The sequence below is a fragment of the Meira miltonrushii genome (assembly GCF_003144205.1).
Source record: "Meira miltonrushii strain MCA 3882 unplaced genomic scaffold FA14scaffold_2, whole genome shotgun sequence".
NCBI lineage: Eukaryota > Fungi > Basidiomycota > Exobasidiomycetes > Exobasidiales > Brachybasidiaceae > Meira > Meira miltonrushii.
In genome coordinates this window covers 3,118,122-3,142,076 of record NW_020289944.1, presented here as the reverse complement: position 1 = coordinate 3,142,076, position 23,955 = coordinate 3,118,122, and the positions used below count along the sequence as shown (strand labels likewise).

Below are 23,955 nucleotides of genomic sequence, written 5' to 3'. Positions count from 1 at the left end.
GCTACCAAAGCCAAGTCAACATATCATGGGACATATGCACAATGATGGAATAACAACCAATAATGGCATAGCTGGAAGTAGCGAGCACAAGAATGGCTATAGCAACAGGCAGGTGGAGGAAAAGGATGAAAGTGACAGTACCATCTCGGCACCAAACTCACAAAAGGAAACTATAGACTCTACCACTTCGGCCAACGGCAAAAGCTGGAGATCTACTCTAGAAGAATCAACGATAGCCAGAGTGCAGAATTTCATTATAGAAACATTAAATAAGCCTGTCAAATTCATTGTAAGTCATCAAAACGCAACACAAGAATTACCTTACAAACCCATCAATGATCCCTCCGTGCTGGCAGAGCGGAAAAAAGATACTGCTACAGCTACTTCTTCTCCTTCTGTCAAACAAACGAAAGGAGATTCATCAAACGGAAAGAAGGACGACATCATGTTCAATGTGGTGGATAACCGATCGTCATCCAACCTGAATGGAAGTCCCTCTACCTCCTCTTCTCCGGCCAAAAAGTCTACCGACCTTTTCCCTTACAAAATTGCTCTACATCCTCCTAAATCAATGAAAGAAAAGGGCAACGGATTGTTCAACAAAGGCAATACCTGTTATATGAATTCCACTCTACAGGCCCTCCTGCATTTGCCTCCTTTAGCAAATGCCCTGCTTATGCTTGATCCTGATCAACTGTACGGAAGGCTAGGAGGGAAACCAGCGCAAAGATTTGACGCGATTGGAGAGATGGTTAATCTAGCGAAAAGAACGATTTCGAGAAGTGGAAATGATAATCCGACGTCACCGAATGCGTTTATTCATAATTTGAAATTATACGCTCCAACATTGACAAAATACCATCAAGAAGATGCACAAGAATTCCTACGATTCTTATTGGATGCAATGCAATATTGCAATCTGATCAGAGCGTCAAAGATATTGAAACCGTTCGACCCACTACGTGAAACGACACTCGTACACAAGATCTTCGGAGGTAAGTTGAGGAGCAGGGTAACGTGTGAAAGGTGCAATCATAATTCGGATACGTATGATACTTTTCTGGATTTGAGCTTGGATATACGGAAATCGCATAACAGTAACATTGCAAGCGCTTTGGAACACTTCACAAGTACGGATCATCTGAATGGAACGGAAAAGTATCGATGTGAAAAGTGCAAGATGTCAGTCAATGCAACAAAAAGGTTCACAATTCATCAAGCGCCACCCGTTTTGACTATTCATTTCAAACGATTCACGCAAACAAGTCAAAAGATTAACAAGCAGATCGGATTTGGAGAGGAGCTAAATTTGAACAAAAATGTCTTATCTGAGGGTCAGCCAATGCAAAAGTACAAACTGCATTCTATCATTCACCACCACGGTAGCGGTCCAAATAGCGGTCATTATGTCGCTTCTGTACGTGGTAGCTCGGGAAAGAGATGGTACGAGATGAACGATAGTAGCGTTCATCCATTGAGAGGAGCACCTGTCAACTCGTCAAGCGCATATGTTTTGTTTTACGTTCGTGCACCCGGGAATGCTCTGGATCATGCGCTTCATCAAACTGTTGCACCCTCAAAGTCTAAGAAGAGACGCATTGAGGATGACGAAGAAGACGAAGATGAAGGCAGTCCTCTTCCTCGTTCACCTGCTCTGGCTGACTCTTCGAAAATGAATGGCTCAAGCACTTTTGTGTATCGTCAGAACGGCTCATCTTCTGCTGGACCGTCGAAAGTATCCCAAGATGATGACGATGACGATGACATTGGTGAAGCTGTAGGTAACGTCTCCGCACAAAGCTCAAACGAATATGAAAGTCTCGCTGGTCCTTCAACGCCGCTTCATCAGGCACCCATGTCCAAGAAACAAAGGAGAAGGATGAAACTTTCGCAGTCCAACGGCGGAACGCGAGAGAAGGCCCGAAGTAGCCTTGTTTCATCTCCTTTCATGGCGAGTAAAAACGGAAACAATCGCTCTCATAATGGAAAACTAGGAGGCGGTCATAGGGCAGAAGGAGGGGGGTTCGCAAATCGTATGAAAGACAAACACGGAAGAAGACCAGGTGGATGATTATAATCGATGAAGGGTTGTTGAGTCAATCTTTTGTTTCAGCATAAATTTGTGATCACCTACCGTATCTCAACTCATTTTGCTGTTTCATATATACACATGTACATTAGTAGATATCTAGCACATCTTTTTAGCAATTCATAGAGTACAACCTTTTGCCTCAGAGCGATAAGATTGATGGTATGAATTACGCACAGAAGCAGTAACAGGTAACAGCAGGTATCATATTGTACATCTTTAGGGTGGGGTCAGGGTCGTTCCGTATCAATGAAAGATAATTTTGATGGCTTGAATGATATCATTACTCTAGTCGCTTACGCCACCGATTGAGTCATCACTCTCTTCGCCCTTCTTTCTCCTCTTCTCCTTCGATCCACTCTTCTTCTTTTTAGTTTTGGTCTTTTCTGAGGATCCACCAGCGCCTTCTTCATCGCCATTTCTCGTTAAAAGATCGACTTCGTTATCACTTTCAACCAAATCTTCATCATCTCTCTTACTTGGTTTTCTTTTCCGCTTTTTCGATTCCTCCGTCACTTTTTGCTTTTCTAAACCTTGCATAGATTCTTTGATGATGCTCAACCGATTGCGGAAATCTTGATAATGATCTACTTTTTCTTGTCCCTTTTTGACGACAAATCGATCGACCATAGATCTCCATGCACGCTTGATGATCTTCACCGTCCAGTTTGGCTGAATTTCTATAATCTTTTTCAGGTTCACATCTGAGAAGTTATCATTTCGAGCTTCGTTTGCCTGCTCGCTCAGGAGGTGAAGCAGGATAGGTCCATCTGTTGGCTGACTATAGAAAGTATTTTGACCATCTTTGGGGTTCATGATCCTCCAGCGTGACTCACATTGGCGACCACTTCGTGCACCTTCCATCTTTGCACAAACGTGATCCCAAAACTCATTTCCTTTCTCTTCATCTACAGTTTTTACCTGCAACTCTTGTTCCGATTCTTCCACTGCTTTGCGTAGCTTTTCGTCTTCTTGAGTAGACCACTTTCCTTTCTGCCTCTGCAATTTGCCATCACCCTTGTAATCGCGCCAGCGCAAACGACAGTGCTCGGGAGATCGATTAATCTCTTTTGAAATCTTGGACCAAGTAAGACCGTGCTCTTTAACACCTTCCTCCAACTTTCTCTGTTCTTCTTCGGTCCATGGACCTGTCTTGTAGACGTAATTCGTCAAATTACGACGAACATGCGTACGTACAGAACGATTTGGACGACCCACCAATTTGGCCGTCATCGATTGCCAAAGGTTAGAATAATTTTTGGCTTGCTCTGAGTCTTCACGTTTTTCAAGAACGAAATCGTTGAAAGTTTTGTCATCCATATTAAGTTTCGTCTTGCATTCATCTAGTTCATTTTTGATGATTTGCTCTTCACTCTTGTCAAACGGACCTTTCTTGACCTTCAAACCACGCTCCTCCTCCAACCATCTGAGCTGATTATAATAGAACAATTCTTTCGCCAGCATATCCTCGTGCGTCAAGCTTTTATCGAGCGTTGACAAGAAGTATTCCTTGTTTGTCTTACGATTGCTTCCTGTCTGACGAGTCGTTTGGCGACTGCTAGAGGGCTTATTTGAACGATGGACCACACCGCGAACTTTTGACTCCTCATTCTTCATCAGGGCAGTTAAGCGGTCTTGTACATCTGCTTTATTCTTTTTTTGTGGCGTTGCATCACTTTCTTGTGGATTGTTATCGGTCTCTATTTGTCCATCAGTTTCTTCATTTTGTCCTTCGTGTCCATTTGCAGAGGAAGACCCTTCTGCTACGCTGCTCGACGGAGCTTGATCGGCTTGTTTGATTTTATTCTTCTTTGACTTTTTCTTCTTTTTCTCACCTTTATCAGCACCTTTGGAGTTGGAAGAGGTATCGTCTTGAGTAATGGCCTCGAGACTAGCCTGTGAATCATTTTCTGTAGTTGGATTTGATTTACTCTTCTTGCTATGAGGACTGGAGCTGTTGGGCTCTTGCACATTATTTGGAGGTACATCTTCTTCATCGCCTTTTCGTTTTTTGGATTTCTCTTTGTCCTGCGTGAATAATGCATCGATTGCGCTTGTGTCAATATCTGATTGTTGCTTGTCCTTGTTCTTCTTTTTCTTCTTCTTCTTTCTTTGCTCTTCGTCATTGTTGCTTCTGCTTTCAGCGGGATGCTCTACAATGTCAGATTGCGACTTTTGACTGTCTTTCTTCTTTGATTTCTTGTGTGAATATGTAGATCTGTCTTGCGTCGATGACGATTCAGGATGAACGCCGGCTTGATCATCGATGGAAGGCTCACCATTTCCTTTGTGCTTCTTCTTTTGACGCTGGATGGCATCCGCGCTGGTTTTGTCAACCATTTTGTGAATATCCCGATAGACTTGATTTGATATATAATCTTAATTCAAAAAGTGATTCGTTATACGATAATTTTGAATATGAAAATGTGCAGATAAGGATGGTGTTGAAGTGTTGATGAAAGTTGCGCTCCCCGAACTCCAAGTGTTTTTTTCCGCATGAGCATGAAGTGCTGCTGAATATATTCAGACTGAATGCTATGTGTGTGTGTATGCAACGCCAATTCAAAGTCGCGCCCAAACAAGCCAAAAAAGCGTGACGAATGAGAAATGCTTATATAAGTAGTAAGCCTGAGTGTTGTTCTACACTTTACCCGCGTACGACAGTGCGTTGGCAATCTGAAAATATGAGTGACTTGCATTCTTCCTTTCTACACCATATCCGCATCAGGAACAAACGTCAAGTATGTCGTCATACGCAAGGCAGACACAATCAAAAGCACAAACGGAATCAAATGCGAAAATATTGCGAGCCCTTGTGAAGGTGAGTTGGGCAGAGAGGGGATATAAGAACACTGAGTAAGCTGACATGTTTGACATCCTCCTCATAGCAACCCGATAACAAAGTATGCGCTGATTGTAAACGAAATGATCCAAGATGGGCTTCATGGAATCTGGGATGCTTTTTGTGTATCAGATGTTCGGGTATTCATAGAAGTATGGGAACCCATATCAGTAAGGTCAAGTCAATCGACTTGGATATATGGACACCAGAACAAATGACAGCCATACAAAGCTGGGGAAACAGAAGAGCAAACATATACTGGGAAGCACACCTAAAAGCTGGGCATGTTCCTCCAGATCATAAAGTCGAAAGCTTTATCAGAAGCAAGGTGTGTATCTTATGTGCATACATTGAAAGTTTTCTCTGGCTAACTTTCTGAACACTTTTAATCTTAACAGTATGAACTGCGGAGATGGGCAAAAGAAGGTCCGGTTCCTTCTGATCCTAGCGTTTTAGACGGTGGAGCTGCAAGCGCTAATGATGCTGCCCGAGCAGGCTCATCGACAGCCAAGAACGGCTCATCAGCTAGTAAGAGTGCTCCTTCGAGTAATGCGCTTGATCTGTTGGGTGGAAATGACAATACACCAGCACCGGCAGCGGCAACTACAAGTCTCAGCAAGCCAAGCGCATCAAACAATTTGCTAGACGACTTTTCTTCTCCAGCGGTGCCCGCCACAAATAGATCAACAGCAGCCCCTAAAGCAGCAGCAGCATCTACAACAACAGCACCCGCTAAAGCTGGTACAGGTGGCGGTGGTGGATTGTTTGATTTGGATTGGCATGATGGACCGTCAGCTAGTGCATCTGCAACATCCCCTGTGACATCCCCAGGAGGAACAACAAAGGGAAAGAATGATATTCTGTCCCTCTTTGCTGCTTCCAAACCGATTGCACCCACACAACCTGCTCAACCTGCCGTTAATTCTGGTTTCGGAGGACTTGACTCGTTTGGAGGATTGAGTATGGGAAGTACGAATGTTCAATCTCCACCACAAGCAGCTCCTCCTGTCGTGTCTGATCCATGGGGAGCGTCCAGTGGACAGAACACGAACAACAATCTTTTTGGCTCTTCTGATCCTTGGGCTTCTTCTACTACTGGAAGTGGTGCAACAACAACTTCGAATTCGAACGATATCTGGGGCAATCCTTCTAACACCACCGCTACGAATTCGTTTGGAACGACGAATTCTACAGCAGGCAAAAATGATGCTTTTGCTGATATTTGGAGCGATTTCAAGTGATTATAAATATGGAATGAAATGTTGTTGACTTTTTTCTACTTGTAATTGATCACATAATTGCAATTCATTCTTTAGATATTTGTACACGTGAGCATTATATTCTTGTTTGTTCAACAAGGAAGTTGATGCACCCCACACATAAGCTATTGGGACCTCTAACACTGTGGGATGCATTGACCGATAATCAATTAAACTACTTGCGTCTCTTTCTGAGACTGTTTGAAACAGCTATGTTCTCTTGGTGATATGCATATGCGCTATATCTGATCATTCTTTGCATACAAATGTGAATGAAGGAATCTAGACAAATACTAAACAATCCTATGTGTATGTATGCCTCTGATCCAAATCGGGATTTGATCGACCTTTTTTTCCCACAGAATTTCTGCAACACTCTCTTCTTTTCCCTTTACGCGCTAAAATTCACTCGCACCCGATTAGCCTAACTTTTATTCGATTTTACCCGCCTTTCGGATCCTGTTTAAAAAGGGAGGAGGTCGGTAATTGGATACCGATGAAACACAGTGTGACTTCAATACATTACCGACAATGAAGTGGGTGGGACCTTTTTCATTTTTATATTTTTTTAATTTATGCATTCTTTGATTAAATTTTAAATTGTTCTCACGCATGCAATCATTTTATGCACAAGCACACACTCACACACACACACATAAACACTTTTATCCCGGATATTCGTGTGTATTCCCGAAAAAATGAAAAGAGCCAAGAAAAAATAGAGAAAAAGCTAAAGTGACAGGATTAACCGATGAGACAAAAAATGGTACAGCCCAAAAAAAACATGAAGATAAGATGAAGGAGAATAGCACGAAGGAAAACCCGGAAGATAAAATATACAAGCGACAGTATTTTTTTTGACTGACCTATCGCCTATCGCCAAGAAGAACTTTGATGAGAACGTCTGTTTTGTTCATCGGCAATGTCGTTTGCATTTGACTGAGAAGAAGAAGAAGAAGAAGGAATAGCACCGGAAGGATTATTTTGTAAATTAGGAGAATTTTGTGATTGAGTGCCAGAATAACCACTCATGGGATTATAGTTTGAATGCGAATAAGATTGTTGATGTTGTTGAGCGCCACTTGAGCCTGCACTACCCCTTTGAGATGGTTTGCCCGAAGGTATTTTGAACGAATCAAAAGATGGGTTAGAAGAAGGAGCAAAAGAGCTTGATCCGCTGCTTGGTTCACCACTCGTCAAAGGTGGCAAATCTAAGCGAGATACATGGATTGGCTTTGGTGCTCCAGTGTTAGAGTACGTGTACCGCTTTGAATCTTCAAACGGGAACCCTGCTCCTGCTTGTGTTTGTGCACTCCCCGTGCTACTAAGACTGCTACTGCTCAACGGTGGTTTTGAATCGCCACTTGCTCCGTGTGCTGCAATGGCAGATTTTGGACCGTGATAATAAGAAGAAGAAGAACTGCTCGTGCTCGGTCTGCCTACGCCAGCACTTCCGCTTCCGGTTCTTTGCGAAGTGTGTAAAGGTGGAGAATCAACAAATCTTCCACCACTTTTACTGCTACTGCTTCCTCCTCCGTGAATACTATGAGAAGTGGTAGAACTTCTATATGATTGTGATTTTGCTTTTGCTCTACGATTTTGAAACCAAATTTGAATGGCTCTTAAAGGCATATCTAATTGTTCGGCCAATATCTTTCGTGTACTTGCCGTTGGTTTTGGTGTTTCCAAAAATGTACTTTCTAATACTTTAAATTGCGATCTTGTTGTCCTTCTACGATGCTTTACTTCGAATGGATTATAGAATGCCGGATAACCTTCGTATTGCCCTGCTCCGCTCATATAATGACCACCTGCATGTCCAAGCGGAGCTCCTCCTAACATGGGATACGTTGAACCGCCACCAGTGCTGAAATGATGATGATGATGGTGATAGTGAGAAGGTGCAGATGAACTACTTTGATGATGGCTTGAAAATCCGGGGAAATCATGATGTGATGAAGTTGAACTGGAAGGAGGTGCATTTCCCGGCATACCACCAAAAAGAGGTGTTAGATTACCTTGAACGTTTGAATAAACATAAGAATCCCTTTCATGTTCGCCACTTTGCATCGATGGAGGATGAAAAGATGATTCCGGATTAGGATTCGGTAAGGCTAATCCACTTGCCGCATTTGCACCACCACCACTGCTGAACGTATAATGACCGCCAGAAAGTGGGTCGGAAAATGTTGGAGCATGTCCCATAGAATGATTTGGCGAAGAATGCATTCCTGGTGCAGGTGCAAATGCGGTAGAATGACCAAATTGACTCGAATTAGGATTAAAGTATTGTCGATTGTTCATCATTGGAAATGTACCAGATTGATTGCCACCGGAAGAATGTGGTCTGGCGAGCATGGAATAATCTGAACTGCCACCGCCACTTCCATAATTCATTGTCTGGACTTCATTACCTTCAAATGAAGTTGTATGACCATAGGGAGGACCTCCTCCTCCTCCTCCCGGATGAACAGGCGCATTGATTGACGGTAGAGCTGCATACGTATGCTGTTCAGGACTGGAAGACCAAGCACCTTGTGTCACGGCAAAAGGAGATGTTTGCTGAGCGGAAAGTGCACTTTGACCTGATTCCAATCCGGCACTTTGACCTTCACTACGAGGTGCACCCGTAGGATAATCACGATTCCAAGCATTCATTATCGTTGTTGATTGTCTTGTCAGATTTGCAGTAAAATCGGCAGCAATTTCTTTTGCTTCTACTTCTTCTTCTTCGTTTTGATGATCAATTGTTGTTGACAAATGATTATTCAATGAAGATCCTCCTCTGTCAAGCCAAATTTTTGAACTTGCCAACATGCTATTCAAAGGAAAAAAAAGATGTGTTGATTGGATTTTTTAGCGGGTTGGGTGCTGAAGCTTAAAAGCAATCACACTCTTGGCCGAGCCATTCGTATATATGTTGAGTCTGGCTAGGCCAGAGGAGAAAAAAGATATTTATGACAAACGGTTGCTTTCTGTCATACAATTATGCTAGCTTAATGCCAGAGCCGTATATCCTGTCACTTGCTAATACAATGGCCGTGAGTATGATGTTAAGAATGATGAGATGATTGATATTCGATTGATTGGCCTTTTTTTCTTTTTTTTTATGATTCAATCTTGACTCCTATTATGGTCCCACAGTCGAATGAGAGACCATGTGGGTTTCGTGGTTGATTGACAAGAAGGAAAAAAGAAAGAATGCGCCGAATCAGATGTTGTGAATGTATGTATGTACGGTAAATTGGCTTCTATGAGACCAAAGATCTATTGTACCCTTCGTCCCTTCGTGGCCCCGAGCCCCGATCCAGGCTCAATCGCTTGCATAACGCTAAACAAAGATCAAAGTAGACACTCTCTTTTTGTGTTACAAACAAGAGACCAATTGCCTGATTGTGTTTTTGAGAGCTTTTGTTTAGATCGTTAAAAACGTCAAAAAAAAACAAGGGCAACAGATGGGAGAGTGTGACGGCGAACGAAAAGCCGTTGATGATTTACACGTTCAATTAGATCATAAGTGAAATGCATATATAGATTAGCATTTGCATGCATGCAAGACAATTAAGGATATGCATGATAGAGTATGCTTGACTGATTCTATGCCAAAAAGGAAAAGAAAAACTGCTTAAAATAAGATTATAAAAGTAATAAAAGTAAGGAGATTGTGCTCTATTAAGGGACAAAAACAGTTTAATGAAAAAGAGAAAGCCGCAAGGGAATTCAGATTAAGCGAAGATGAGCAGTGTGGCGTGCTTTAATAAATAAAATCAATTTATTCTTTTGATCGACTTCAATGTTGTCGGCCAAAGGAGGGATTCAAGGCAAATAAGATCATTTTGCAGTATGATCCACATGTACGTAGAATATGTGCAAATAAAAAATCCATGCAAACATAGAGACAAAGTGGGAAGGGTTGGAAAGAGTTAGAAATCGAGATAGGCTGCTTGCTGCATGTATGCATGGGCATTCTTTTGCACTAAATGGAAATCGATCGCTTCCTTTTGGTGTTCTATTTAACTCTGTGTGTTTTTATTTTTCAGTCATTTGAACAGAGGTAACTTTGTTTTTCATTGTCAGATACGCTAAAGCATAAATAGTCTCAATTTTACCTCCCTCATTTTGACAGAGGCTGGACTCTTTTACCAGAATATTTGGGGTTCATTTCTCCTATCAAACACATGTACGTTCGGTATTTGAAGTTGATGTCATCGGCTTCTCATTTTAAACGGTGGAACTTACAAGCCAGAAAAAGCAACAACAACAAGTATGAGCAAATGTCTTGCCGTAAATAGCCGTTTTTCCGGAAAGCGTGCGTGTTAGTGACGCAGATCTACGGTCAACATTCAAAGGCCGTCTTCAAGAAGATATCAAGGAAACCAAGTTTTGCTTCTTGTTTTGTTTTTTTCATGTGAACAAAAAGTTGATTTCATTCATTTCAACTGTCGAAAAGGCATGATCAATTTAATGAGAGAAGGCTGCGAGACATGCATACATTTATTGCCACATATACACCTGCGCAACATATTTTATTTAGCCCAAAGTTGGATTCTTGAGCCGGTTCCGGGAGGGTACGTAATGTACGTTCAGGCAAAAAAAGACTTTATTTCGAAATCGGCACATGAATAGATTACGGCTGTGGGCAGGGGGCACGAACAACAACGTACGCGTGTGTTTTTCGATAAACACTTGTAAACTGCTCACTCAAAAAAGAAAGAACAAAGGGATGTCAGTGTAAAAATTCAATCATGCGGAAATCTTTTTACATTTTTTTCCCAGCTTGTCAATTAAAGCTGCTTTGCGCCGAAAAAGCCAAAATAATTTAAAAAAAAACTGCTGGTAATCTTCCGAAACAATTAGATCTGCGAGTAGGGTTGGATTTCATGCAGAATTACACCAAAAAGATTCCAATTTAACACTCTTTTTTTTCCGGTCCTGCGTAGAAGCCAATGCAAGCTATCGATTTAACTTTTTTATCGGTTCACTTTCGGCTTGCTCTCACAACTCCGCTTTCAGGGTCATGTTAATGCTTGCTTGCTTGCTGCAATGAGTACCTTGTTTGCTGCGATCAAATATTCCCCGGAAGAAAAACAAAAAACCGTGAGATAGAACTGCGTTTTCAATTGAAAGCCACAACTGATAATGTGATGATTTACTTCATTGTCTTTCACATTGCATATACTCACGCTTCCGATAAAGAGTGTGAATTTCCATCTGATAACCGCTGTACCTTTCGGCACAATCGATTGCCACATGGCTTGAAAACGTTGGCCGGAAATGTGATTGAAAGGTGGAGCATATTTGAGAATTCGTCATTCTGATATACAGACATTCCAATAAGACAAAAAAAAATGGCAAGATCGGCTTTGATGGAGTGATCACCGACCTTCTCATAAGTGATCATGACTTGACTTTCGTTTAGCGTACAAAATATACTAAAATGTTCTGGGCCTTGATCGCTAGCGTGATGCAATGATCAAATAGTTAAAGTGACAACATAGCGCATAAGAACACTAGTGGCATACACTAAGATGCTAACGATCAAGAAAGCGGCCAATCTGTTAGAATGAGTGGGGGAGCTACATGCCGCGATAACAATGAACAAAGGAACGACCATGTGAGTAAGCTAAGAGATAGCCCACGTCCATGCCGTACACTTTAAATCGGGTAGTCTTTCGCTCCCGTATTCTTCTTTCTCATACATTAGCGTATGCTTCTATTTTAATCACCTACTAATAATGTATACTAATCCATTTCCCGCTTCTTGGGCAAATGCATGCCCCTGATCATCAGCCGAAAATAAAACCGATATATCATTTAATATATTCGGAGATATTCGTCTTGATTTATTGCACCAATAAGATATACATTAATTAACAATCGTCTGTGCTCCTTATCACTTTCTGATATTCCTATTATGTAAGGTGATGACAAATGATGAGGGTAAGCAAGATTGACTTTTAATAGTTTAATTTCATAATCTTACGCTGAAGTAAGGTGCTCAATTATAGAAGCAATGATTTGCATAGATCTAGCATTCATCTTGAGTATATCTAGGGTCTCTACACAAAGTGATAATGCCGTGAGATCTCCAGAACATCCGCGGAGTTGATCTTTTTATTTGCTGTCTACCCACAGACTTCACCTTTTACTAGTGATATGCAATAAACACACTTGTCCATCTGTTTTGGCATCGTGCGTCGATGGCAAAAGAGGTATCTTATCCATTCCCAAATTTGAATCTGCTTTTACTTGTTCGAGAGTGTTTAAGTCTATCATTGGATATGACAAATCAACCTCAACAGTATGCAGATTATACTTTGCTAATGTCTGGCGAAAAAGCTGAAACGTTGAAGGATTACGAACGGTACTTGCAATCAATGCAAAAGGTAGATTTGCATGCATATTCGATGCCTTCTCGCCTCTGTGTAGAATGAGTGCCAAAGTTGAACACAATGGCGCAATCAGCAACGGATCAAAGACGATATCTGCTGCTATAACAATGTCCGGTTTAGCCTCGTGATCAAGCCACTGACATGTTGCTTGCTCTTGTTCTTGTACATCGATCCAGTCAAGCGAGTGGACTTGTAGACCTTCACTTTGGTACCAATGCTCTTCGGCTGTTTTTCGAGCTTTATCCAGCACTTCACCGTCTAAATCAGTCATGATAATTTTATGATTAGGCGGAGAAAGATATCGGGCTACAACACCTAGCAGCCCTACACCACATCCCAATTCGAGGATAGTCGCCTTTCTTGACATATCGTGGGATGGACCTTCAAGAAGGCCCGGATGTGCAACGAGATGACCAGCTAATCGAAGACTTGCTTCCCATGTTTTCAAGCCAGTCGTACCCCGTGAAATTGTCGTTCCTTCTTCTTCCATTTGAATCGCATTCCATCCTGGCAAGAGAGGTGTGAAGGAAGACGATCCTGTGAACGATTTCGAGACTGGCAGGTAGTGTGTCACGCTTCTAGAACCGGGCTGATTTGAATTGGCTGTAGCCATGAGCATAGCATATGTTGCTAATAAGTCTCCATTGATTTCCAGCTCTTGTTCATTTGGTATTGCTTCTAGATATCTTTCTAGTCGTGCTAAGAGCTCCTTGAGGAATGATTGTAGATAAGCATCATCTCCACTGCTTATTCCTGCTTCATAGGAATCCCCCAGTTGCAAATCTTCAATCAAGTCATCTTGAATACGAATCAAGACATCAGAAGATGGCCAACAGAAGCCCGGGTGTTTAGGTGCAAGTCGAGCTGAGAATTGCAAAAACAACTTTCTTCTTGCATTCAGCAAGCTTGCAGTGATACTCTGACTGATTTGTGCTGCATCTTGTACCATCACCTTTGCTATGATGAATACCTTGCATTCATTCACCCTTTTCTTCTTTGATGGCAGAAGAGAAATGCACGTGGTGAATTTTTTCTTCTCTCTCCACTTCTGTTTTTTCTTTCCTCATAAAAATCTCCGCAAAACATGTATGCACGCACGCACTCACGCCGCTCGCCTAACCAATAGGCTTAATTCGAATAATAATCCATCCCCCTTCACTCTACTAATCCGAGAAGACCGCGGTCCTTTTGCGGGGGGGGGGGGCGAAAGATAGCTCTGCTTAATTCATACCGCCTCGTGTTTATATCCGATTGGCCGGGTTAGTCGTGAAAGGGAAGCGCATAAACGCGTGCAGGCGTGAGTGGGTGTTGTTTCATTCGAATGAAAAAATAAAAAGCCTCAGTGGAGAACGCGAGAATTAATGATTAACTTCCGAATAAGTTGACAGGGTGCAACCTCTTAAGGTCTTTCCATCATCTTTGTACACCAGAAAGAAGTGGTATCGGTAGCCTGTGAAGCTACTCCTGGATACTGTGAGAGTGTGTGCAAGGTCGAAGATGCACTTTACAAATCTATTCGGTGCATTGGATGTCGCTCAATATGCCTCAACCTCTTCTTATACACTCAACTCACCAAGGCATGAGATAGGCTCTTGGCCATCATCCTCACAAGCTTCTCCGAACTCGATATCTCCTTCAGGATGGTCTACAGTATCAGTCGCAAACAAGCAGACTGCGATACCCACAGCACCTCTTTGTGAAACAGATCAAATGCATGGTCATCAATCGGATGATATACTATCCAAAGAAAGTGAACGAACACGGATACGAAAGGAAAAGCAAAGTTGGCATTATATCATTAGAAGTGGTTTGGCTGGAGGTGTGGCAGGATGTGTTGCTAAAACGGCAATCGCACCATTGGATCGTGTAAAGATTTTATTTCAAGCACAAAATCCAGAATATCAAAAGTATAGTGGAAAATGGACTGGTGTCTTTGTTGCGGGAAGAGAAATCGTTCGAAGTGATGGTACGGCTGCTCTGTTTCAAGGACATAGTGCAACTTTACTACGAATCTTTCCGTATGCTGCAATCAAGTATATGGCATATGATTCTCTACACTTCTTGCTCATGCCAACAAAAGAGATGGAAACATCGGGAAGATTGTTCTTTGCTGGGGCTGTATCTGGGGTAACTTCCGTTTTTATCACATATCCGCTTGAGCTGATTCGTGTCCGACTAGCCTTTGAAACCAAACGGAAGAAGCAAAGTGGAAGTTTGATGCGCATCATTCGAAAGATCTATACGGAAGGAAGTACAGAAGCACCTTTTAGCGGAGATGCTCGTAAACGTGCCGGTCAAAGAGGATTACAGGCTGCCGGAGCATCTACAGGATCTGCGAATTTATCAACATCTGCTATTCAAAATGCAGCAATTGCTAATGGTGCAACTGCTGCCAGTCCAATTCCGACATCACCAATCCCAACACAGACAGCAGTGGCCACTCATCAATTACTACAAAGATTTCCCATTCTCAAATTTTATCGTGGCTTCGCAGTTACGGTGATGGGTATGATTCCATATGCCGGTACTTCATTCTTGGTCTTTGGTCGATGCAAGGCTCTTTTGCAATCGACATTCGGACCTGATGCACAAAGGAGTGGTCAAGGTGCATTAGCATGGTGGCACCCTTCAAAGACTACGATCGATCTTAGTGCAGGTGCATTGGCAGGTGCGATAAGTCAAACTGCCGCTTATCCATTCGAAGTAGTTCGAAGACGTCAACAGATTGGAGGAATCATTCGACCTGGAAATATTTTAGGTGTTTCTGAAACTGCTTTATGGATTTATCGTACAAGTGGCTGGCGTGGATTTTACGTTGGTCTAAGTATTGGATTTTTAAAGGTTGTTCCGATGACAAGTATTAGCTTTGCCGTTTGGATGGCAATGAAAAGATCGATGGGAATTTAAATCACTATTGCACTGTTGTACTTTATACCCTTTTGCTTGTTTTGCTATATGCTCATTTACGGAGGAATACCATCCTATTTTCCGCTTCCCATGCATTTAATTGGCTGTCATCAGGCTTGATCACTAACGCGCGTTCGGAGCTTGTAATGAATTGGTTCGTGCGTTGAAAGCGTAAGCTCAATTTAGCAGTGTTTAATTTACAGGTAATTTGAGTGGAGTGTGTATTGCTTCTTCTCTCAACCAGCATCAATCACCCGAAAGCTTTCAAATCATTAACAATATGGTAAGTATGCTATTTGTGCACCCAATGAAAGGTTGGGCTACTGACATTCACTGTCTTTTGTTTCTCCACACAGTTTGGTGGTGGCCGCTTTGGTGGCGGATTCGGTGGATTTGGAGGATTGATGGGAGGACCAGGTGGAATGATGGACGATATTCGATTCTCAGCAAGACCTGAACATTACGATGAATTCTTCAAAGCATACAGTATGGCAATGTTACCCGGAAGGGAAAGAGCAAACGTTAGTTATGGTGGAAAAATAATCTTACCTTCTTCCGCTTTAGCAAGATTAACACATATGGAAATCGAATCACCTTGGCTTTTCGAATTAACAAATACGGGCGTAAATATGGCAGATATCAAACTCACACATGCAGGTGTTTTGGAATTCATTGCTGATGAAGGTCATGTTCATTTACCCGCTTGGATGATGAGACAATTGAATCTAAGCGAAGGTGATCCTATCCGACTTCGTGGCAAAACTCTGCCCAAAGGCAAAATGGTCAAAATTGAACCTCAAACAGTGGATTTCCTAGAGATTGCCGATCCCAAAGGTGTTTTAGAATCAGCTTTGAATAACTTTTCAACATTGACCAAAGATGATATTATCGAATTCAGTTATAATATGCTCACGTTTGAGATCAAAGTACTGGAAATCACACCGGATGCAGAAGGTATTTGCATCGTCGACACCGATCTGGAGGTAGACTTTGCACCTCCCAAAGGATATGTCGAGCCAAAGCCACAGCCTAAAGCATTACCGCCAACGATGGCATCCAAGTTGAACATCAACACAGAGAGGTATGACAGCATTAGTGCATCAGGTACCTCTACACCAGGCTCACACGATGGCGCTCAGGCAAACGGAGCCAGCTCAGCAGCACAAGGAGCAGAAGGTAGCGTACGTATTTCATCTTTTTCTGGCCAAGGTCAAAGCCTGAGCGGTAAAAAGCCCAAAGCAAAAACGAAGGAAAGAACGATTGAAGCTGTCCCCGACAACAGCATGATCAGACGAACAGACAAACCACGAATCGTGACAAATGACACGCAAATCGGAGAGAAAAAGGTTCCGGCTGCCCTCAATTTGCCATTTGGTAAGCTGTTCTTTGGATATGAAGTAATACCTGTTGGCGGTAAGGAAAATGGCACAGAATCTGAAAATGCTCAAGCAAATCCATTTTCCGGATCAGGTCAAACTCTCTCAGGTCGCGCTCCAAGACCAAATCCTACCACAAGTACAACAGGATCTGGATCAGCTAGCACACCTGAAGCCAGCGCCGGAAGAACGCTGGGTGGTCGTGGCTCAACACGAAAGCGAGAGATCATCAACATAGATGATAGTGATGATTGAACCCACCCGTGTGTAACATAATCTCTAAGGTTGTAACTATAGATACATTTTCGAAGATTTATTGCGTGCTGAGAATGAGCAATGATTTGATAAAAAATGACAGTACATTGATGTCTTATATAAAGTACAAGAGATAATGTGACAAAGAGGAAAAAGAGCGAAAAAAAAGCAAAACACAATACAAATCACTTTTCAGTTTCTGCTGTTGCTTGTCTCCTTTTAGCATAAAATGGAGGTAAGAATTCAGGAGCTTCCACAATTCCACGTTCGATCTCATCCAGCTTTTTCATCATATCATAGTTGATCTTACCGGTGATGCGTGAATCAAACTTGTACTCCGGATGAGAGCGTACGTAATTACGTATCCAAGTTGCGGTTGTGATTAAAGAGCCATTTGCTCTTGCTGCTACCAGATCGAGATAGAGACCTAGCTCATAGTGTGTTTCAACGTCCACATTGAGAGAATCAAGGTAATTATATACCAGACCAATCAAACCAGGGAAGCCACTTCTTTCGTCCTGATCGGAATCTTTGACACCATTGATAATTTCATCAATCGTGAATTCGTCATACTCTTCTTCAACAGGACCGAAATCTGGACTACCTGCTCGTGAATGTCGTGCCGGACTTGGTTCAGCCGCTCTTTGATTGTTTGGAGTAGAATGTCCATTCGTCTGTCTTGCATTGTTTGATTGACTTTGTCCTGCACCAGGCGAAGGTGCTCTACTGGAAGCTGTAGATCTGTTACGAGCAGCAGCAGCAACGGATGCCTCGCGTGTATGATGGCGTGGTTTTGCTCGATAAACATCTTTGCGGAAATAGTACTTTTGTGTATGAACAGCATCTCGATGATGTGCTCGCTTCATATTCACATCAACTTTGGAAATCGGAATATAGAAATTGAGACCGAAACTCAAAATCGCTCTTGTTAAAAGCACGATAAAGACACTGAAAGCGGCATTCTCGAAATCTGTCAATTGAACTTCCATTGGTCTGAATTCAACTCTCCATCCAATTTGACCGCCTGGTGGTGGAGGCTTGAAGCGCATCGTTTGCCAATTTGTAGATTGAATGTTCTCAAAGTGATCCATGCTTACTTCATCGTCTTGGTCCACCATTTCGCTAAAGATGACTAGAGGATCGCGGATGAAGAGGTGGGCAAGATGGTTCGAGAGTAATGGATCAATACCGTTGGCTTCTAATCTCTCCTTAATTCCTTCGTCGACAGGAAGTGGATTATCGTTGTATTCTGGTCGATTTAATGGATCGGTCGAAATATAGCTGTCCACTGAATCATATCTACTCTTTGGCATCACCATTCTACTATCCTTCAAAGGCTCCAAACCCAACTCTTCCTTTGTTCGGTCATCCACCGCAGCAGAGATCACATTCCATCTGCAGTCTACGTCTGCAAGATAACCGCGATAGGCTGGTGAGGCTGCTGTAAGAGCAAGCATGATCGGTCCAACAGGTACCAATTGGTCGTAGATACTTCGAGCTTCTGATACACTGCACGCTTGGAAAGTGACTTGTAAGCAACAGCATCCCATTCCGAAACCCATTGCGTCCATATAGATGTGATCTGGTAATGCTGCACCCTGTCCTGCTTCTGCATCTTCTGGGAACAAAGTTCGATTCCATGGAACAGAAGGATCAATGAATGGTCGAGGCGTGTTTGTGTCGTGAAAGACTGGCATGTTGATAGCAACTTTTGCTCCTCTTCTTCGTCTGATATTAGCGGTCAAGGTGGGAAAGCGTGCGTGAGGATTGATGACCTCATCCGGCAAGAAGAGACTTCTGCTCGCTTCTCCTTTGGCTTCTAGAGGAGGATCAGTGAATGGGCTGTCTGTTACACCTAGCCTTGGGAATGAAGTCAAGGTGATCGGCACTTCATGGGGCAACAGATGGCTTCGAGCAATCCGCCGCCGCCTTCTCATATTTGCTTCCACTTTGCACAATTCCTTTGATGTACATCCATATGGCTTTCCCGGTGTACTTTCCAGCATGAAGCGTCCATACTCAGGATGAAAGGTAGGAACTTCATCGATCATGTCTGGTGCTTGACTTGCTGCCTGTTCATGTGAATTTGCTAGAACTTGTAAAATTTCTGCTTGTCGTAAAGAGAGTAATGCTTCTTGTTTATTTTCATCGAATGAAACTACCATGTATTCTATTTCATCTCCCCACAATAGTTTATCACCTTTTCGATCTTTAATCTTTGACCAAAGCGATAAGAATTGAGATATTCCATGACTGCGAACATGATCTGCCAATGGTTTGGCTTCTGGCCAGGGAAGTGGTGTACCCAAAGAAAGAAGACCCATACCGGACAATATTGATTGGCAAGGAGAAGTGAAATGGAAGGATATCCTCTTTTAAGGAATATTCTTGGCCGATCTTCTAAGACCGAGATGGGTTTCCTTCTCGCTTCGGCTCTTGCTCCTATACGCAAATTATCGTTCGAATTGCGTGACCTCCTTTTTCCACCGCTTTCAGCAACACCGCTTTGACGGTGTAATTTCAATGATGAAAGCTTTACGTCACAATTGGCGATCAGTCTTTTGTAATGATCCACTTTGCGATGAAAGCAAAAAGATGACGTTGAAGATCTAAAACAACTCTGTATGTATTTATCAGAAGAACTTTAGTCAATCAAACAAAAACCCAGCGCCAATAATGCTAGTAGGCTAGGGCATTTGTGCGCAGTGAGCCAGCCTGGCTGTTATCCCGCAAATAAAATTACAGAATCTTGACCGGAAAAGGTTGCACTGTGTGAATTATATTCATTGTACACCGCGCCGCGCAACGCTGAGTGTGTGGAGATAAGGCTGTTGAATTCCGTAACTCCAGGGACGCGTATTATTCCAAAGGGTTGATCTTGTACCCTACGGCCGTTCGTCTTTTCTTGTCTTTATTTCCGTAACGGTTGTGTCAAGTGACACACACAAAGCCTAACCGCCAGAGGCGCGATTAGAGCTTTGATCACAATGAGAAATATCTTCATGTTGTACATTGGTAAAAATGAATAAGTTGTCTAAAATTACAAATTGGAATACACGGTAATGCATGTCTCTTACTCATTCGACTTCTTCCTTTCAATGTCATCGTCTCTTCCTGCTTGCACGATTGCTTCTATCCTTTCCAAAACTCCTTGTACTCCTTTCTTTTGCCAATTCCATTCATGCATCGATGTCACTTCATCGAGAACTTTTTTGGAAACTCTCCTTTGATTGCATTGGCGAAATGAGAAGATCAGGTATTCTGCACTCTTCTCATCAGGTATAACACCTGTCTCCTCACAGAAATTCTTGACTATTGACATAGCACTCCACGTTCTTGTCCATCGACTCAAGTCACCCTTTCCATTTGATGAAGCGGTCTGTAGGTGCGGGATATAAAGTTCATCTTCTTTACCACTTTTCATTGGCCACAAATAAGAAGACAGCAAGATGTTCAGCATCTTGACTCGATTACTTTCATCCAGAACTCTGACTCCAGACGGTGTTTGGTACTTGCTCAATCGGAAAGCATACTCTTTTGCACTTGACCACCATTTACCATGCGCCAGTGATCGAATAAAGTGACAGTAGACCGGCTCACCTAGCTCGATGAGCGTCTCAGTTTGGCTTTTACCTCCTTTAACTTCGACAAAGTCTCTCAATTCGTCCATTGCCCGTCCAGCTAATCCTCGATCTGCGCAATAGGCGAAACGAGCGTGTGCCAAATTTCTCAAACAGTCTTCACGATCAGCACCGCGAAGTTGAGAAAGCTTTGAAGATATATCTGCCATCAATGCTCTACTTGTCCGACCGCTACCCCACCTAGAGTCTTGAGCACTGGAAGGTTGTGATGAAAAGCACAGAGGTGCATTGCCATAATGACGCATCAAACGACAAGTACTGTCAATCGAACGTAGGCTAGACGGCGTTAGGCTGTAGAGCTGGTATGCTGTTCTCGGATCATTACCTCGCATCAATTCAGCTATCATCATTTCCACCTCTTCTGGAGTGCTGGCAATTGCCCTCTTTTCGTTGGATCCAAATTCTTCTCTTCCGATAGAAGCACGTTGTGCCATCGCTAGCAATGTGTGATAGGCTAGTGCCTCTGGTCCAAGTCCGTTACCGATAGTCTTGCTGCAACACAATAAGAAGTTGGTGATAGGATTTGAGATCTCGTCTTTGACATCCATCTGTTCTGATCCATCTTTAGGTAAAGGGCAGCTTTGAATAAGTCCTCTACCCATCAGATCGAAAAGCATGTCGCGTAAGTCGCACCACAAACGAGATGAACTGACGCAATCATCCTTCTTTTCCACCCATGCTCGTAGACGACCCAGAACCTTTCTTGTAAAATACTGCACTTGTGCTGGTCTTAGCCTTGGATCGCATGTCAACTTTGAGCACAGCAGGAGGGCCTCTATCCGTGTTTTGGAACTGATTTTCAGTTCCGATTGGGAAAGGTGAAACATTACTCCAAACAATCTGAATAGTGTTGCTCGTTGGACTGCCATGACACTTCGTGCATATTCTTGATCGACACCTTTGGCAAGTTCTGCAACAGGTGCAGTCGAAAAGTACATCTCTTGAGTCAGGAAAAGATACGCAGGTACATTATGTGACTGCGCAAGATCGATCTTTTCAGATGTGATAGATATCCACGCTGACAGCAGTAACATTCTCAATTCCTCCAATCGCAGAGAACGTGGTATGGAGATTATGTCTGTCTTTGCCTCGCTTGCGTTTTCGATTGATTGTAGCATTTTCGTCGCCAATGTGTCTATATCGCTTTCACCTTTACGCACTTCATCGATGGCACTTTGTATGCATTCGCGCATTACACTTTGGTCGACCGATGCTGTCCAAAGTGGTTTGAAAGCAACCTTCCTATCAATACGATCTGATTCGTCTGCAATGAGAGATTCTTGTAAATCTTCATCCTCAAGTGTGATGGTAAGTGAAGGTCTCTCGTTCTCGCTGAAGAACTTCGGATCTAGCTTTGTGCTCGATTGAGGTGAAGTATTGGGTAAAGAATTGTTATTTTCGATTTCTCTCGATTTCCCTTTTCGATCTGATTCCAATAGTCTACGTTCCAGCAGCCTCCATTCCGTCAGAATTTGCGAACCATCCGGGATATATGGGTGAGAATGATCAGTGCCAGGTAGCGCAGTTTCTATTGAATAGATTCGTCCATTTGACATTGTAGATGGCGGTGGTTTGGGATGTATTCCGGTGCTATGAATAGTTCGTATCCTACCTCGGCTTTGTGAAATATCATCACGTACTACTGAAGTCGAACATTCTCCATTTCTGATGCTGGTCATACTAGTCGATTGCTGATAGAAGATCGCTTTTTTAGCCTTGCATGGATCGTTATATTCGCTATCCCATGCATATCTCACTATTCCGTTCGGTGGTCGACCTCTTCGCCTTGACTGGCGTATGAGGGAACTGAAGGAACGCATTCTGACTTCGATTTGCGTTCACTTCTTAATTTGTTCCCTAGCAAGAGCGAACGGTGCTCTGCTTTCTGTTGATCATATAAGAGTTTGAAAGGACCGGATAATCATTGAATATTGTCTTTGTTGTTGAAGGTCGTATATGAAATGTTTGTTGTATGGTAGAGAGAGTAAGAAGATTCCATTATGCGTACGCCAATCAAGAATTAGAACAATTCAAGCAAGCGCCCACGTGAATATACTGGGCTAGTGCACAATAAATGAAGATACGCTAGAAGAATATGCATTTTTGATATTCTGGAAATATATTTTCATGTCTTGTACCATCATTGCTTTGATTGACAATATGGCCATGCTTGCTTTACCAGGTGATCATATTTCTATACCTTCCACTTCGGCTGTCAAGCTTGGACCTGGACTTGCGATATCGGCAGGGGAAGCTGAAGAAGATGCAGAATTAATCACAGTAACACCTGGCATCCTTGGAAAGATAAAATCACAACCAAAAGGAGGAAAATCTAAAGGAGTACAAGGATCCGAGTCGAGTACCCAAACAGCATTCTGGATTGAGAGTGATGGACGTCGCTACTATCCTTCTGTGCACGACCACGTTTTATGTCAAATCACAAATAGAGGCGTTGATGCTTATCAAGTGACATTGTTCAACACATTTGCGACTGCCAATTTACCAGCATTATCCTTTGAAGGAGCAACAAAGAGGAACAAACCAAATCTTCGTGTCGGTACATTGATCTATGCACAGATTGTTTCTGCGTACAAGCACGCTGAGATTGAGTTGACATGTGTAGATGCTGCAACAGGCAAATCGAACGGATTCGGAGAGCTCAAAACGGAACGAGAAGAAACAACAACAAATACAGTCAAGAAGACCAGCGAAAGTACAATCGCACCAGCTTCTGCAAACATCTTTCCTGTATCTTGTGGCTTTGCACGTAGCTTGCTAAACGATAAACATCCTCTTTTGGCACGATTGGCAACACATTTTCCCTTTGAAGTGGCTATCGGCGTGAACGGATATGTTTGGGTCAGAGCAAAGAATGTCAAACATGTAATCGCTGTTGGGAAAGTTTTGGAACGTGCTGATGCAGATGCCTTGAACGAACCCACTTTGGCAGCTCAGGAGGGCGCTACCGGCTCAACAGAGGAGGAGAGTAAAGTGGCATTGGAGATCGTCAAACAGAGAGGTGTCTTGGACGCAAAGACAATATCTCAAATTGTTGATCCATTCAAGTGATTTGTATCATATCACTCTTGTAAACTATTGTATTCTAATGCAACACATGCTCGCAGCCATAAACTTCTTTCAATGCATTGCGATATATCAGTACATGGTAAGACAGCTTGCAGTTGATTTTTAAA

The 23,955-nt window shown here is 42.7% G+C and overlaps 10 protein-coding genes across 10 annotated transcripts; 5 read left to right on the top strand and 5 right to left on the bottom strand.

Moving 5' to 3' along the window:
- Positions 1-25: 25 nt before the first annotated feature.
- On the top strand, positions 26-2,071 carry FA14DRAFT_155253 (cysteine proteinase; the record flags this gene model as incomplete). The annotated part of the gene is made up of 1 exon (XM_025497744.1): positions 26-2,071. The coding sequence occupies one exon, from the start codon at positions 26-28 to the stop codon at positions 2,069-2,071; it is 2,046 nt and encodes a 681-aa protein (XP_025356143.1).
- FA14DRAFT_160833 (uncharacterized protein) lies at positions 2,069-4,588 on the bottom strand. The gene has a single exon (XM_025498851.1). The coding sequence runs from the start codon at positions 4,427-4,429 to the stop codon at positions 2,378-2,380; it is 2,052 nt and encodes a 683-aa protein (XP_025356142.1). The 5' UTR covers positions 4,430-4,588; the 3' UTR covers positions 2,069-2,377.
- Positions 4,589-4,716: 128 nt separating this feature from the next.
- FA14DRAFT_134232 (ArfGap-domain-containing protein) lies at positions 4,717-6,332 on the top strand. Its single transcript, XM_025496981.1, has 3 exons — positions 4,717-4,910; positions 4,978-5,259; positions 5,330-6,332. The coding sequence occupies exons 1-3, from the start codon at positions 4,833-4,835 to the stop codon at positions 6,170-6,172; spliced, it is 1,203 nt and encodes a 400-aa protein (XP_025356141.1). The 5' UTR covers positions 4,717-4,832; the 3' UTR covers positions 6,173-6,332.
- A 731-nt stretch (positions 6,333-7,063) lies between these two features.
- Positions 7,064-9,007, bottom strand: FA14DRAFT_155250 (uncharacterized protein; the record flags this gene model as incomplete). The annotated part of the gene is made up of 1 exon (XM_025497743.1): positions 7,064-9,007. The coding sequence occupies one exon, from the start codon at positions 9,005-9,007 to the stop codon at positions 7,064-7,066; it is 1,944 nt and encodes a 647-aa protein (XP_025356140.1).
- A 2,960-nt stretch (positions 9,008-11,967) lies between these two features.
- On the bottom strand, positions 11,968-13,773 carry FA14DRAFT_172440 (uncharacterized protein). The gene has a single exon (XM_025500401.1). It carries the CDS (start codon positions 13,529-13,531, stop codon positions 12,329-12,331), a length of 1,203 nt encoding a protein of 400 aa, XP_025356139.1. The 5' UTR covers positions 13,532-13,773; the 3' UTR covers positions 11,968-12,328.
- Positions 13,774-13,966: 193 nt separating this feature from the next.
- On the top strand, positions 13,967-15,583 carry FA14DRAFT_160825 (mitochondrial carrier). The gene has a single exon (XM_025498850.1). It carries the CDS (start codon positions 14,080-14,082, stop codon positions 15,487-15,489), a length of 1,410 nt encoding a protein of 469 aa, XP_025356138.1. The 5' UTR covers positions 13,967-14,079; the 3' UTR covers positions 15,490-15,583.
- Positions 15,584-15,728: 145 nt separating this feature from the next.
- Positions 15,729-17,281, top strand: FA14DRAFT_160824 (UFD1-domain-containing protein; the record flags this gene model as incomplete). Its single annotated transcript, XM_025498849.1, has 2 exons — positions 15,729-15,772; positions 15,846-17,281. Coding segments are annotated over exons 1-2 (1,274 nt in total), but the record flags the coding sequence as incomplete, so codon positions are not given.
- Positions 17,172-19,873, bottom strand: FA14DRAFT_160823 (putative gamma-glutamylcysteine synthetase). The gene has a single exon (XM_025498848.1). It carries the CDS (start codon positions 19,442-19,444, stop codon positions 17,306-17,308), a length of 2,139 nt encoding a protein of 712 aa, XP_025356136.1. The 5' UTR covers positions 19,445-19,873; the 3' UTR covers positions 17,172-17,305.
- A 247-nt stretch (positions 19,874-20,120) lies between these two features.
- FA14DRAFT_172437 (uncharacterized protein) lies at positions 20,121-22,729 on the bottom strand. Its single transcript, XM_025500400.1, has one exon. It carries the CDS (start codon positions 22,579-22,581, stop codon positions 20,194-20,196), a length of 2,388 nt encoding a protein of 795 aa, XP_025356135.1. The 5' UTR covers positions 22,582-22,729; the 3' UTR covers positions 20,121-20,193.
- A 172-nt stretch (positions 22,730-22,901) lies between these two features.
- FA14DRAFT_134220 (uncharacterized protein) lies at positions 22,902-23,934 on the top strand. The gene has a single exon (XM_025496980.1). The coding sequence runs from the start codon at positions 22,922-22,924 to the stop codon at positions 23,828-23,830; it is 909 nt and encodes a 302-aa protein (XP_025356134.1). The 5' UTR covers positions 22,902-22,921; the 3' UTR covers positions 23,831-23,934.
- Positions 23,935-23,955: the final 21 nt, after the last annotated feature.